The sequence below is a fragment of the Taeniopygia guttata genome, chromosome W (genome assembly GCF_048771995.1).
Source record: "Taeniopygia guttata chromosome W, bTaeGut7.mat, whole genome shotgun sequence".
Taxonomy (NCBI): Eukaryota; Metazoa; Chordata; class Aves; order Passeriformes; family Estrildidae; genus Taeniopygia; species Taeniopygia guttata.
In genome coordinates, this window is record NC_133064.1 from 31,980,663 (window position 1) to 31,996,653 (window position 15,991).

Consider the following 15,991-nt stretch of genomic DNA (forward strand, 5'->3'; position numbering starts at 1 on the left):
GCCCACCTATAAAATTGAATGCAATGGCTGGCAGCTTTGTTAGTAGTTTAAAGAGCATCTCAGATATTTAAAATTACATTCCTTATCCTTGCTGTGGCAAAAGATCAAAAAAAGGTGACAGCTTCAATGTGTAAACTGTAACAGTATCAGCATCAGAACGAAGATTTTTAACATGATCTCACTTGTGATCAGGCAATGCCTGGCTGCTCCATGGAATAGCTGATCCTGGCCATTTCAGGATCAATTAACTTAAAGAAGAATGAACAACTGCCATATGCATTGTCAAATACAATGTCATGTTGGCAATTATTGAAGCAGTGCAACCCCCCTGCGCTATGACTCCATGTTGCAGAAGGCTGAATAAATTGCTTTTATTAAGCTAAATTATATTACATTAATACTATACTATACTAGAACTATATCATACTAAAAAGATACTAAAGAAAAACCCATGACTGTTTCCAGACAGTCACGACACAACTTTTAATGCTTTTCAGTTTTCTGAGGCTGGTCTTATAAGCTCTCAGAAAAAAGCATTATACCCTTGATAGCTCAGCTACCTCAGGTGGCATAAAAGAAGCAGGATGGCTCCTGTGACAGTGTTGGAAAGAGAAAGTTTTAATAAAAGGAAAAATAAAAAAGCTCTTTACAGAGAAAAGCCAAGTCAGGACAAGAGGTTCTTGCTCCTGCTAAACCACTTCACAAAAGCGATTAACTTCTTTTGTTCTCTTCTTTTTCTAGGGAAGCGGGACTTTTTTGGCTCCCGTCCAATTAGCTATCCTTCAGTTTGAGGTGAAGTCCCCAAGGTCCTATGAGGTGTCTTTTAACCAAATTGAGGAGAGAAACTTCTGGGCTTTTTTTCCTTTTTAAGGGGACAAAGGGTAACTTGTTTACTCCATCAACAGGAAGCACATTCCCACAAACTTTGACCCAGTTGGGCAATCAGTCCAAACAACCATGACCGGTGTCCAATTAACTCTTCAATAAACAATCTCCATAACACATTCCACATGTGCCAAACAACAGGAGCAGCCATTAGAGATAAGAACTGTTTTCTTCTTTCTCTGAGCTTTCTCACTGCATCACAAAACTTCCCAGTAAAAATCCTGGGAGAGAGAATCATGTCTCACTCTGTTCAGAGAATGTGAATACCACAGGCAATTAGCTAAAAAGAAACTGCTGCAACTTCAGTCTTGAAGGAAAACAAAGAATAGGGGAGAACAAATGTAAAACAAAGAGTAGGGGAGTGTCATGGTTATACGCTGGCACAATGCCAGCGCCCCATGACAATACAACCTCTCAGTTGAATGCTGTGAAATGGGATCAGGAAACAGAGCAGAGCAGGCCCAAGTTTAATAACAAGGGAAAAAACTTTATTAAGCTACTACTACTATACTACTATAAAAGGAAAAAAAAGGAAAGAAAAAAACCACACAAAATTCAAAATAAAAACCTTCCAAAACATTCTTCCTCCCACCACCCAACTCCACCAAACCACAGCGAGACCCATTTGGATCCTTAATCAAGTTTTCACCCTTCAATATAATCAATACTGAGTCCATCAGGGAAGAGAGGAGTCCCCCTTGCACCATAGACCCCCAGGAAACACAGCTGCCACCTCTTGTGTTTCCATGTCACACGTGGCACTGCCCAGACACACCGGCCAGTGTGACACTCTCCTCTCCATGTCACAGTGCTCTCACCACCGTGCATGGACAGAGACTGCTTATAGGGCCCCTTTAAGGATGCTTTGCCAAGGACCACCAGGAACAACAGTCCAGTGTCGCATTTCGGGACTAGAGTTCCCCCCATTTTCCCCTGGGGCCAAGGGTCCAAGGACAGAGATCGCCTTCTCTTCTTCTCTGAAGATGGAGGGCATCCTCACACCCTCCTCAGCTCTCTCTGTCCATTCCTGAACTGGTAGTTGCTGAAGAAGGTCTCTTGGCTCACCAGTGCATCCCCCTAAAATGCAGTCCCTCTTGAAAGAAGGAGTGGTTCAGTCTATGGTAAACAAGCAGAGTCCAGCCAAAAGCCACTCCATCATCTCCCCCCAACCTTCTTCTCTGAACATCTGAGGTCCCAGGCTGTCTCTCTTTCCTTCAAATTGAGGAGGAGTAATATTTCATAAAGCCTTCATTTCACAGGAACGGGTTAAAATTCCCGGACTCCCCGGACGGCTGCAATCTCAGCCCAGGACTCCGTCTCCAGTCTCCCACACTGGGCATCTTCCCCCCCCTTCTCCTTCTCCTCTGCCGGCAAACTCCCAGGTGTCTGCAGGCTCTCTATCACTTTTCCCTCTAACTTAGGGGAGGGGGAACAAAGACATCCCAGATGTTCTCCACCCTTCCGTCCGAAAGAGCTGTCCCAACTCAGTTCCAATCCTTCACCCCCTGGCCTACCTCTGCAGGCCGCATGGCTCCCCTCCCCCACCCAGCCCAGGCTGGGCGGGGGAGGTCCGTACCTTGGGATAACCAGAACCAAAGAAGGGCGAGTCCTCCTGAGAATTCCGCTTTTAACCCCTCTGTGTTCTCAGAGGCGTGTCCACCTTCAATTGGTCATCCCAAGTGTCAGTATCCAAACCTGACCCCTGACTAGATTAACCTCTTCCTTCCAAAAAAAAATTCTTTTTCTGTGTCAAACCATGACAGGGAGCACAAAAGTAACATATCTATTCTGATGTATGCTTTTAATTTGCTATTATTTCTGCAATTCCAAACATGTTCCAGCATACAATCAGAGAAATAAGACTCACCTCAACTATACTAATCATATGAGGAAGCAGGCGATCCATTCGAACTTCTAGCAACATTACCAGAGCACGACAAACATTTTTGCGTACTTCAGGCTCCTCATCACCAGCCAGTGCAAAAAGATTCTGTTGGAAAGTAATATACCAGTAGAAAAGCCTCAATTCATCTAGTTCAACTTGTATTAAAATGTACATTATTGGCAAACTAAAGTATGCAAACATATACTTCTGTACCATCCCACCCCACACCTCAGAAAACTGTATTATTTCCTAAAGACATATGGTTTAGCAAATGAACTCTTCAGACTTTCAATGTGTATTGTTACCCAGTGTTTTGGTCATGTGTACATTAGACACAAGAACATTATTCCCTGAATTTTTTTCCCTAAACATTAATGAAGTTCTGAAGCTAGGAAATGCCTTCAGAACATAACAGCAGCAAATAAAATACCTTGGTTAAGCCAAAATATCATCCTTCTAATCCACATTTGGTAGTAGTATTCAGAGAGACTCATAATCTAGACTCAGTGACATGGTAATCCCTGTACTGAACTCTCCATCACACATAAGTGACAGACTGCTGCCAGTACCTCTATGCAAGAAGAGTTTCCTGTATTTATGAAAAGGAAGCATTTTCAAAATACTAATTCCTTGGGCTGGGAGAGTGCTTAGATTAATTTAAAGATAAGCATGCAGAATGACTTTCAACCCATGGAGATTGAAGCTAAGAATGGGAAGCCATCACTGTGGAGTGTAGGGGTAGTGGAGGTTGTGAAATGCAGATGAAAAATTAAAACCATACAAATTTTATAAAGATTTGTAAACGGTGGGGATCTTTTTTTTTCAAAGGACATGTGTGCTCTTGAGGACTCGATATTTTTTCATTGCTCTTTACTATTTTACATATGCATAGAATTTCGCAATAGGTTCATGCATATTCATTTTACTGATTTCGCATTACACTTACAACTAGTTACATTTGTAGCTATCTTTTTTTATCAGAAAGTACAGAAAGAACTCCTGGGTTACCCTGCCTTGTTTGCTTCTTTTATCTCTTCAGCTTGGAAATTCGCATTCTTTCTCTTCAGTTGGGGCAGTTTTACTAGTGTTGCAGAGTTACTAGACCAAACAGTATATTTTACTTATGCTAGCAAGCTCAAAGCAGCACATTTCACTTAAATTTAAATAGATTTCTACCTTGTTATATTTTTACTCTGTTTCAGTTGTAAAACATTATTCAAAGCTCTTGACAAATTAGTTATTTGACTTACCTACCCCTCCAAGCAAAAATGCACTTACCTCAATAAAAGAATCTATGTGCAACATAAGAGCTTGAGTTCTGCTGATGATAAATTGATTGACACACGCAACAGCATGAGACCTACAAATTGAACAGTTAAAATATATATGTTTTTCATGTCTTAAACATTTTCCAAACTGTATATAGGCATCACAAACATTAGGAAGTAAATAACACCATGACTTAGGTTGCAAATGCAAGATGTGGCTGGGGGTTATGTATTCTATTGCCATCTGTTAGAGGTGGGGCAGTTATCTTCTGTTAATTAGGTCACCTATTAAAACCAGATGGGACAGGTTTCTTTATCTCTTCCTCACCCATCCTGCCTCCAGGAAGATATCTTCTGTTAATGGGCCATTGAGTCTCACTGCATGACTGATAAAGTTACATCATCCCACTGTGAGATGCTCTGCTCAGGGGGAGGAGCCAAGCATTCCTACCTGGATATAACTGGAGATTTGGAACACCACAAGCAGCCTTTTCTCCACTGGATTCCCAGAGAAAGACCAGGCCCATCTATACCACCACTGGACCTTCAGAGGAAAACTACATCCTTTCTACAGGCTCATTGTTTCAACAGAACTACATCTATCACTCCAGGAGGACTGCAGCCACCATTTAATCAAACTGCTACCAACATCCTGACCAACAGGGTGTCAGGTCGTATTCTGACTCTGTCAGTGTTGTTTTGCATCACTGCATTTTTATTTTTTCCTAATAAAGAACTGTTATTCCTACTCCCACACCTTTGCCTGAGAGCCCCTTAATTTTCAAAATTATAATAATTCAGAGGGAGGGGGTTTACATTTTCCATTTCAAGAGAGGCTCCTGCTTTCCTTAGCAGACACCTGTCTTTTCAAACCAAGACACACTGTCCAAGCATATTCTAGAGGCAAGAGGGGTTAAATCTGAACATCTATTTTGTTACCAATAAAAATTAGTAAACCACATTTTTAAGTACTACCTTATACTCCAATATATCTAATAAATAATTTTAAATTAAGTATTCAGTAAATAAGAACTATAGCAGGATGACTACCTGGCACATTTGTTCCAAAAAGCATGTAAGGATGGTCTTTTCAGTATACTATGATTATCAATTTTCTCTGATACTGTTGCTAGATGAAGAATCATTTACACCTGGTGAACTAACACAATACTTATTCTTCAAGGACCACTGGCCTATGGAACCACACAATGTTTTCTGTAGGAAAAACAACTGGAAAGCAGCCAGCCCAGTTATGCCAACTTTTCCCAGTTAAACAGGTGGTCAGGTATGACTTTGGGGTCACCAACCACCAGGGACCACCAAAAAGAACCTCAGGACAGAAAAACATGTGTAAAAGGGAAGGAAAATATGTTACTTTGGGGAAATGATTATAATATGTATGTTTCTTCTAGGAAAGCCTATGTGTATATATATGTAAAATATAGTATATAAACAGGAGCTCTTTCTGTACTCGGGATGCACAATATTTCAGAGGAGCTATCCCCCTGTGCATCCAGCTAAATAAAGAATGCCTGCTTCTTAACGCTACATTAGCATTAAGGAGTTTTATTTTCACTGATTTTTGGTAACAATGTTAACAATTCCATGCAAGTTAACATGGTGAAATTTTAGCATGCCCTTCTTCATTGCTAAGTATCCAACTGCCTTTGCAAGATTTTTACCATTTAATGAGACCAATATGCATCAGTAATATAGTTGTAGCTTAGAACAAATACACACTTGCATTAGGATACATAATAAAACAATTGTGGTAGAAACAAACTTAAAGTGAAGAACTGGTTCTTCTATTACATTTCATGCAAAGCCATTGCTTACAAGTCTTTTTCATGCTCAGAGACACAAAAGCCAAATTATGTAAGTAGAGGTACAATATAAAGCTACCTTTCAAAACCTCTGAAGATCCATTCAAGTATTTTTACTAATCTAACTCCAAACATCTAGTCTCTTCAGACATTTCTTAGAAGAGAATCTCATAAAACAGTGTTTGAAAGTTGTCTCTTCAGATTTAAATACTGATAATATTTAAATACTATTAAGTACTAATAGAATTTTACTGACACAACTAATATTCTTTGTACTGAAACATGGATAAAAAATCAAAACCTCACAATTCTAATAAAGATTTGTAGGGAACAGTATGTTTATTACAGCGCTGGACATATGTGGGGACTCATTCCCCTTCAATGGACATGCGCACCCTTGAGAATTCCTGATCCTTTTTTATTACCCTTACTAATTTCTATATGCATAGAATTTTACAATAGGTTCATGCATATTTATTCCGCTGATTTCGTGTTACACTTACAAGTAGTTACACTTGTACTCAGTTTTTGTCAGAAAGTACAGAAAGAACTCTTGGATCACTCTGCCCTGTCTGTTTCAAGGTCCAAGGAATCTTTCTTATCTCTTTATTTTTTTAGTGTGGAAATTTGCATTCTTTCTCCTCAGCTGGGGTAACTTTGCTAGTGCTGCAGTTACCAGACTAAACAGCATATTTCACTTATGTTAGCAAGCTCAAAGTGGCACATTTCCCCTAAATCTATATAGATTTCTACCCTGTTAACTTTTTACTCTGTCTCAGTACTTCAGTACTAGGTACTGAAACCAGGCCACAGGTCAGCAGATGATCTACTTTAAAGTTGAAACTGGTTTACCTATTTCAAAGCAAAAGCTTATCTTCCTACAAGTGCCAGTTCATGCTTTGTTATATATTTTTCTTAGTGTGCATCTATTTTAAGGGAGCTTCTGTTGGAACTCAAAATGTCCCTCAGACATTTTCAGAGGTTCCAGGCCTTGGTCAGAAGCATTTTAGACCCTGGCAAGCAGCTGAAAACAGCTGTGATCTTGAGTTTGAGCCATGGAATGAGTTACCAACTTTGAAGGTGGAACAAGCGGTCACAGAGGGTTAGATGGTATAGTAAAAGTAGTTACAAATTAGAGGGGAAAATTTTTTAGTATTGTACAGGGGGGTTTTAACACCTGTACAGGGGAGGTTTTACTTTGTACAGGGGGGTCAGGAGTTCTAAGATGGAGGAAAGTGGGCCTGATCCTGTTCTTCCTCCTTCTTCTTCCTTGCCTCCATGTTCTTGGTGATGTTGGCACTCACAGATTGGTTTAGAGTAGAAAAGCACATTGTAACATAGATAGTAGGTATTGGGGAAAATCTGTAAACATATAATATGTAATATATCATATAAAAGATAGCAGCAGCCCTGGGCGGGGAGAGAGAAGACGAAGACACCGGACAGTGAGGGTGTCAGGAGTGTGTGTGTCTCTGCCTGGGCTGCTGACCAAAGCAGCCACAGCGGGCGAAGACAATCTTTTAGATAACTAGCAATAAACCGCCTTGAGACCGAACAACAAGAGGCTGCGGAGTTTTTCTTTGGAAGCGCGGGTTGGAGGAGAGACTTTACCACCACACGAGACCCCTGAATCAATCCCGGGGTTCTCACAAGTTTCTAAATCTTATTAAATCCTATCAAGATATATTCCTAGTTATACTCTTCCTTTTACTCTTCACCATCTATACTACTGCTGGCAATAACTGAGCCCTCCAAGTTGTAGAATCTTTTGATATAATTTTTAAAGAGGAGTCCAAAAACACATTTCAGAGAATCACCCATAATGATTGAGGTTGGAAGGGACCACTGTAGATCATTTGCTCATGTAGGGCCACCTACAGCTGGTTGCACAGGACCACATCACAACAGTGTGAGAGACTGGAAGGATTGCTAGCTTGAAAAATTTTGGGTGCATGTGTGGGAGAAGGGGCAGGTTGGGCCTTGCTCTGGTGTGGCAATGCCCTGCTCCACACACCCCAAGGCCCCTGGGGCCTGTATCTCAGCCCCTGCAGGGGCCACCGATCACTGGCACACTGGAGGCACTGCTCCACACCTCTCCCTGGAGCCCCAATCTAGCCCCAGAGTGGTCAGATGACTGGAAGTCCCACCTGTGGAAAGGACCCAGGAAAGCCAAAGGATATTTAACCAAGGACATGAGGTGAGCACATGTTTTGACCCTACTTCCTCTTGGAATTTCTATCAGCTGAACACTGCTGGAATCAGGAGTGGTAGCTATATTTGTTCTTTTCTATATATTTTTTTTTTTTGTCTGTCTCTCTCTTTCTTCTAATTCCCTCTTCTTGGAGTTTTGAATAATTTAAAATCGGATGGGCTTGGAGTTTGTTAAGTTGAATGGGCTAAGTTAATGCTTTGAGAAGTGTTTTATGTTGATTGAATGCTGCTCTAAACTTTTGCCAAAGTTCTCTGATTTTACAAAGTTGTGTCCTGGTTTAGGGCAAATTTGGGAGAAAAACTCCAAAAAGGGCCCCCCCCCCTCCCAGAAAGCAAACCCACATGGCCCCTCCCCCCAATTAGTTCAGGAAGAATTTCCTCAGAGAGAAGTGGAAAAAACCTGTTTATTTATATAAACAGGCAAAGCACTCCCCAGCACACAAAATGAACAATACCAGGTGACAAAACTCATTCACCGCTCTGAAGAGATGACAAATTAAGAAAGTCTCTCCAGTGGGTGGTCGCTCTGTTATCAGTCCCTCCGGCACTGGGAAAGGCTGCTGCTCAGAGCAGGCCCTGGTAGGCCACAAAGTGCAAGCTCTCAGTGTTTCCCCAGGTCCCAGTCCAGAGCAGGTTGAAATGGATCCAAGAAAAGGAAAAGAAAACCAGTCCAGGGAAAACTTGAACTACCTTAGCTAGCTAAACTAACTAAAAAGCAAAGGAGTGTGGTGTTCTGTGCCATCTATGTCCAGCAGAATGTGGGGGAGTGAGCAGGCTGATAACAAAACTCTGTGCTTCTTCTTCGGCCCGCCTTCACTTTTCAGAGCCAGTCTTTAAGGCACAGAACATAATATCCAGCATAAACAGAACACACGATTGGGGATACAAGCATCATAACGTCACCCTAGGACAAGTTGACAGTAAATTTTTTTGTTGTTTTGATCCCTTGAGAATATCTTGTCAGTATTTCTTCTGTGTGTCAAACTCAAGAGTACATGAACAACCGTAAGCCCTTTTAAGAGTCTCATCGAGCGAGTTTTCTGGGACCTTACAGATGGCTTCTGAATATCTCCAAGGATGGGGACTCTACCACCTCTCTCTGGTAACCTGTGCCAGTTCTCGGTCACCTTCACAGTAAAAAAAGTGCTACCCAATGTTCAGAGTCAACCTCCCGTGTCTCAGTCTATGCCCACTGCCACATGTTCTGTCACTGGACACAACTGAAAAGAGCCTGGCTCTGTCTTCTTTGCACCCTCCTTTCGGGTATTTAAAGACATGGATGATGTTACCCCTGAACCTCCTCTTCTCCAGGCTAAACAGTCCCAGTTTTCTCAGTCTTTCCTCATAGGAGAGATGCTCCAGTCCCTTCATCATCATTGTGGTCCTTTACTAGACTTCCTCTAGTAGCTCCATGTCTCTCTTGTACTGGGGAGCCCAGAACTGGGCACAGTACTTCAAGTGTGGTCTCATCTGGAGGGTGAGGGGAAGGATTGCCTCCCATGCTGTCAACACTCCAGCCCAGGATGACATTCACCGTCTTTGTGGCAAGGGCACATTGCTGGCTCATTTCAGGGTGTCATGGTTTGACATGAGAGACATTTCTGGAAGTGATGCAAAGCTTCCAGTCACTAGAAAGCTGGATGCGCCTCTGTGAAAAACACATGTTAAAGACGAAAGAAACCCAGGAACTTCCTCTTTTGCTTCCAGCCTGGGTACGGGTAACAGGGCCCGCTGGCCCCCGTCTCGGCTAGGCTGGGACGAGCGGCCCTGCCACAGAGGGCCAGGCCTCTCTCTGGAGGGAGTCCAGGGGACTCTGAGCCCTGTTCTGGCCGGGCCGGCCCCACAGCAGCTGCCAGGCAGGAAGTGGGGGAGGCTGCGGAGCTCTGGCTGGAGCAGGACTGGCTGTGGCTATTAATACCTTGCTGTCAGGTCCCCAGCACCCAGCATGGCTGAGACCAGAGGCAGCCCTGCAGCCAGCCCTGCAGCCGTGCAGAGTGGTCCTCTGGCTGGAATTGAACACAGAGAAAACCCAAGACCAACCATGAAGCCGATCCTGACACAGCCCCAGCTGCAGCTCCTGCCACAAGTTACTGGCCGGTTAGGTGATCATTTGCAGGGCCCAGGCAACATGTTAACCCTTTCAGTGCTTCAATCCTCCAAGTGAGAGAAAGGAACAAGATGCAAGCATGTAAAGGAACAACATGAAGACATCAAGGTCAGTGAAAAAGAAGTCAAGTCTCAGATGAGAGGGATGAGGAAATGCCTTGATTTTTGGGCTGAAATCCTCTTGTAAGCTATGGAGAAAAAGACTCTTTTTCCCTATAATGCATGAAACTATGGGGAGATGAAGGGTTCAAATTGATATTGAGCAAAGGCCTCCATGTTAAAGTAAGCAGATGTTAAAGTAGCTGTGATCCCATGAGAAGTTTGAACAGAGAGAGTAGTCCTGTGCCCCCAGGAGAAGATGATCTCTATTCCCAGAGATGAAGATGATTTTAGAAATAGATAATGAGAACTTTTGCCTTTGAACAGCTCATCTTTAAAACAGCACCCCATAAGTCAACATGGGCCATAGACAAGCTGTAGTAAGGCTTGTGGAAAATGGGAGGGACTTCATGACTGCAGATTTCCCTGGGTGGGTGCTAGTCATGGAAATTGAGAGCCACAAGAGGACTGTTTTTTCCTCTTGTGGAGAAGTCTCCATAACATTAGCAATTGGGACTTCTCTCTCTCAGTGAACTGAAGAAAGCCTATTGTAGAGGTGGTAAACTGACTGGAAATTTTAGGTTTTGTTTCTTTATCTTGTCAGTGGGAAAGAAAAGGTTGTGGGATGAGAAGTGTTCTAAAGGGTTTGTTTTGATTCCTACTACTTTTTGTCCTTTTAGTTACTGTTAATAAAAAATTTTTTATACCCTCTTAAAGTTTTGAGCCTGCTTTGCCTTTCTCCTAATTCTATTTCACAGCAGGAAGTGAATGCATTGGTGATTGGCCAGCACCAAAACCTGTCACACTCTTTGGTGCATTGGGCCAGGAAATCTGAAAATTGGGGAAATCTTATATTGGTGAACCAAAACCACTACACAGGGTAAAAGCTACTGTTCTTGTTCAAAAATATTAGCAATAACAAATTAATTTTGGAATTTTTCTTCTATACTTCTGTTACTTTGGAGAGATTAATACTTTATTAAAGTAAAAGGATGTTGAACCCATTTAATTTGATCTATCTGGAAGATAAAGAGCTTTATAAGTTTTGGTGGAGTTAAAGCAGCAAAATACTTTTCTGCAAGAACTCAGAAACCATTATCAGCAAATGAGTTTTTACTCTTTCATTGCTGCAGTCATAACAAAACAAATGCAAGATAGCTCTTTCAGAATTTGAAATTTTAACCATAGCATTGAAATTTTCATAATAATATGCAAATTCTTAAAACATAATTTCATTTTCAAAGTCAGACAGATTCTTGATTTGGAAGATGTATAAAGAGGTGAGGCTGATCTAAAAACTAAACAGATAAGCGTGGAAATGACCAATGCATGAAATTGCTGTGCCTTCTCACATTTGCATATGCAGGATCATTTAAAAAAACTAAGTATGTTTTAAACTGATCTACAAAATATCAACCTTGCTGCTCATGTAAATAAATTTTTAACAGGTAACTTTAGTATAGCACCTAAACCTACCTTATTTTTGGACTGCTGTGTTTGAAGAACTGCAAGAATTTAGGTATCATGATATTGAGTGGTCGGTCCAATACATCACTATCTAAAATTTCAGCAGAATCTTCGCATATCTTCTGAAGAGCACCAAATGCACCCTGTTTAAAAACAAAATCAAATAAACAAACAAGAACAGCAACAAAAAAAACCCAAAGCAAAAGAAAATCTGTTATTTTACATTTTGAAGAAAGCAACATTTCAGGGTTTTTACAGAACAGGTAATTTTAGCAAAAGACCACAGTAAACATAGCTAATTAGCAAAGTAAATGTAGCTAACTAAATATGGAGTTAAATTAAAATAGCCTTAAAGAATTTTTATTTAAGCACTTTATATTGTCATCTGTAAGATCTCAAGCTGGATGAGCCTATTATAGGCAAGTTGTCATTTTAATTTTAACATTCAGGGCTCATTTATTTAATAATATTTTTTTAAATGTTCAAAAGCAAAATTTTTTTAAAAATCAGACAAGATTTTTCTCCTCATAGCTTAAAACAGTTGAGCTGGTATTTATTTTCCTTCATGAATACTGAAAAAAAAGATTATATATGTGCATACATACACAAAATACTATACATATATATAGTATCTATGAAGAAAGGCAAAAAATAATGAAATTTACATGATAATACATTTCAAAATAAGCCTTCTTACCTCACAGGTATTGTAATCTTCAGAATCCAACAGGCTGCAAAGCTTTGGCAAGAGGTCAGGCCAATTCTGCAATTCCCCTTTTGAAGCAATGGTTGTTATCAGAATGCCTAAGTGAATCAGAGGAATAAAGGAAATGAGATCTCATATATCTTCACAGGTTTCACACAATTTTTTCTCATTTTACCATTTTACTCTTCTCAAAGATCTGAGTTTAGAAATTTCTTGTTTTATTAAGAGCTGTCAAGCATAAAAAGCAGAAATACATTTAACTACTATTGGTATTACCAATACTGAGGATGGGGTGTGCTTGACTTGTCTGGCCCCTGCTGTTGAACCAAATAGCGGCAACTGTGGTGTTTCACCCCAGAGACACTTTTGGCTAGCTGGATGTTGCAGCTGGGCGCGTGGAGACAAGTCCAGACATGCCGGAGCTCAGGTGACAGCGGGATGGAGCTTCCTCTCACAGAGGGTCCGCTCCTCAGGTCACCCTCTGTCAGAGAAGCTTTAAGATGGTGGTGAAGGAAAGGAGTAGGTTCTGATGGAGGGTTTTAATCCAGAGCTTTTATTCTTGCCCGCAGGCCTCTGAATGCAGCAACCCCTCCAACAGACCTCCTGGACCGCATGGTTGCTCTCTCTTTTACCTGGGGGAGAGGAGGGGGGAAGGGATAGTGTGTAAAATGCATATTTATGATTGGCTTTTCGCAAATGTTACAATGAAAATTATATGTGTAATGTTAGAAAGTTATGCTGTATTAATTCTCTTACGTATTGTGTTAAGTGTAGTTTTAGGTTACAACATAATGTTAAAATAAAGACTATATATATGGGGGGAGTTTTCTTTTTAGGAATGAGATACTCGCTTGGAAGAACACCTAAATCTTCCAAAGGAGAGGAATTTATGGCTTCTTATCAGAAGAAGCTAATTTCTTCAGGCCTTGCTCAGACTCGAAGACGCCAGGGGATTAAAGGAAACAGTTAACATACAACAGAGTTTCTTGTTTAGAATAGAATGTATGCATAACCATGAAGGATGTATGAATATGCAACAAGTATATTGGTTTAAGGGTGATTCCTTTGTTCAAAAGTGATGCTTTTCCTGACTTAGTGTCTGAGAGCATCCGGATGTCCATAATTCTTTGCTTTTTCTTGTCTTGTAATTGTCCTAACTCTAAACATTATTACTCTAATTGTATTATTATTTTTATAGCCATTTTATTATTATTAAACTTTTAAAATTTTAAAAACTAAGTGATTGGCATTTTTCACAGATAGGGAGCCCACCAACCAGGTACGGGAGAGGAGGTCTCAGGGGACAAAGGACACCTGGATGGCCCAATGCCTCCCGGGGTTAGAGGGCATCTTTTGAATCTGCCCAATCACTCCACGCCCTTCTGGAATCCCAGGAGTGACAGACAGTGCTGGCAGGGGGCAGAGTGGGGAAAGGAGGAGTAATTGACACACCTGGGCTAAGCCCAAATACCTCCAAGGTGGCATCACACTGCAACAAATTACAAATTATATTTGAAGGGCTTTGAAATGAAAAGGCAGGTTGCCCCTTCCTGCTATCATGAAGGGCTCAGATGTGAGACATCAAGCACAAAGTAATTCCAGTTAAGGTAATAATCATGTCCAAACACTGCAGGGCAGGTTCTGCTCTAAGTTTACTAAAAACTGTACAAATCTTGGCCTCCAGTAGAGTATCCATCTCAAGTCACCCCCTCTTTATTATGATACAAAGGTATGAACACTGGAAGCTGTCATTCAATAAAATGATAACTCATTGCTAAATTATGTGTTCACAACTTTACTGTTTACACAAAACTTTAAGGGCACATGCTGATGTCCAGGTGTTAGAAATATAAATTATTTGTTGGTAGAATTGCCTTGTTGAGGTTTAGGGCTTGACATGCTTCACTGATCTCAGACCTAGGGGGAGGTTACCAAAGCTTGGGGAGAAGGATGTACCCTGATAGTGGACACAAAGAATGCAGAATTCACAGGCCAAAAGGATATTTGGCAGAACTCCCAAGAAAAGGAAGAAACTAATAAAGCCAACTCAGCAACTGTGTTGAAATCAGATCCAACTGGGTAAAAGGTAATTCTGGCAGGGGGAGATTGTGACCACTGAGTCACAGATCACTGACCCAAGAAACCCACAGACCCAAAAGAAGAGGATGACTGAGCATATGGACTAATTAGCATGAGAAGCAAGAGAATCATTAACCAATAGAAGGTAGAATACTAATTAATAAAATAACTGGGTAGCTTGTAGCCAGTGAACATTAATGCCTTTGTTTGCTAAAAATGTATAATTAACATAAAGCTTTGATGACTGGGGAGCCAACCTTTTGTGGGTTACCACCCAGCTCCCTACTTTGTGCCTACTACAACAAAGAAATAGAAGTACCTCGTCCTCAGCGTGTGAATTGGCACTGCGCACAGGGCAGAAGGCCCACGTTCGGGACAAAAATTCTAAGACAGATACCTACTAACAGCTTACACACTATGGCAGGTCATCCAGTGATCAGCTGTAGGGGTTGGCTGATTCAGATCCAGCAGAGAGGATGGCCGAAAGATTCAGTTCCATTTTTAACACATACAGAAATGCCAGGAAAAACTAATTAGGTGACAGGAATGGGGAAGGCTGCTTATAAACTAGGACTGACTATGAGTCCATTTTGCCTCAACTAATAATCTCCCAAGTGAAAAAAAAACTTTCCTGTGGTAGGTAAGGGACAGGCGAGCGGAAGATCACGGGGTGTGACGGAAAGATAGACCCCTCCCCCCCTCTCTCTCCCCCACGCTATCTATTGACCCCAGGAGCCTCAGAAGAATGTAGCCACACCTGCCCTGGTAAATTTCCACTACCCGACTAACCCCTGAGACCCCCAACCCCCCTCTGACACAGCAAAACCCCCCAAAACTATTTAAACCCGCGAGATAGGATAATAAAGGCTTTTCAACCGTCTGCCACATTGGTGTATGCGTGTGTTGATTAGCCCGAGCAGCCCGGCCGAGACCAGGCTGCCGTGCTGCCATCTGAACCAGGTCCCTGGTTGTCCTTTATAAAGGCAACATACTGGTGCCGAGACCTGGGAAAAAAGAAGAAAAAAAAAAGAAAAACCCCCCGGTGGACGGGATACACCTGGACAGAAGCAGCGGCCGGAACGGTCGGACCGTATCTAGGCGTAGGGGAGACGTCCCCGGGGCCCGCGAGCGTCATGGACAGCGTTGCATGGGTCGTAAGTATGAAGCAATGGAGTATCGAGTTTAAGCTCAGGGACTTTTATCTTGCTATAGCAAGGCTGCCTGAGCTTGGAGCAACCGAATGCTCAGTGGATGCCATGCATCCGGGGATATGGGAACAGTGTACAGCCACGCTAGCCGGGGAATCGAAATCCTCAGGCAGTGGCGAGAGCCCTAAGGCACGGGGCAAAGTAGAAAAAGCCCCGCGCAGGGCAATAGAAAAACAAGAGACGCAGAGTACAGCGCGTACGTGTTTATTAGTTAAACCCGAGCTCGGGACGGGGGCGAAAGCGCGGACCGTCCC

General features: G+C 41.9%; 1 protein-coding gene across 5 annotated transcripts in view; it reads right to left on the reverse strand.

The window, feature by feature from the left end:
* LOC116806923 (transportin-1) overlaps window positions 1–15,991 on the reverse strand; it is a 149,197-nt gene that overhangs the window by 44,657 nt on the left and 88,549 nt on the right. For all 5 annotated transcript variants that reach the window (XR_012053305.1, XR_012053307.1, XR_012053306.1 and 2 more), the window contains exons 6-9: window positions 12,442–12,548; window positions 11,754–11,887; window positions 4,049–4,130; window positions 2,753–2,875 (exon numbers count right to left, since the gene is read on the reverse strand). Coding sequence is in view for 2 of the 5 variants with exons in the window: in XM_032744741.3 (XP_032600632.1) it covers window positions 2,753–2,875; window positions 4,049–4,130; window positions 11,754–11,887; window positions 12,442–12,548 (446 nt within the window). In the remaining 3 variants the exon portion in view is untranslated. The remainder of the gene's footprint in view (window positions 1–2,752; window positions 2,876–4,048; window positions 4,131–11,753; window positions 11,888–12,441; window positions 12,549–15,991) is intronic.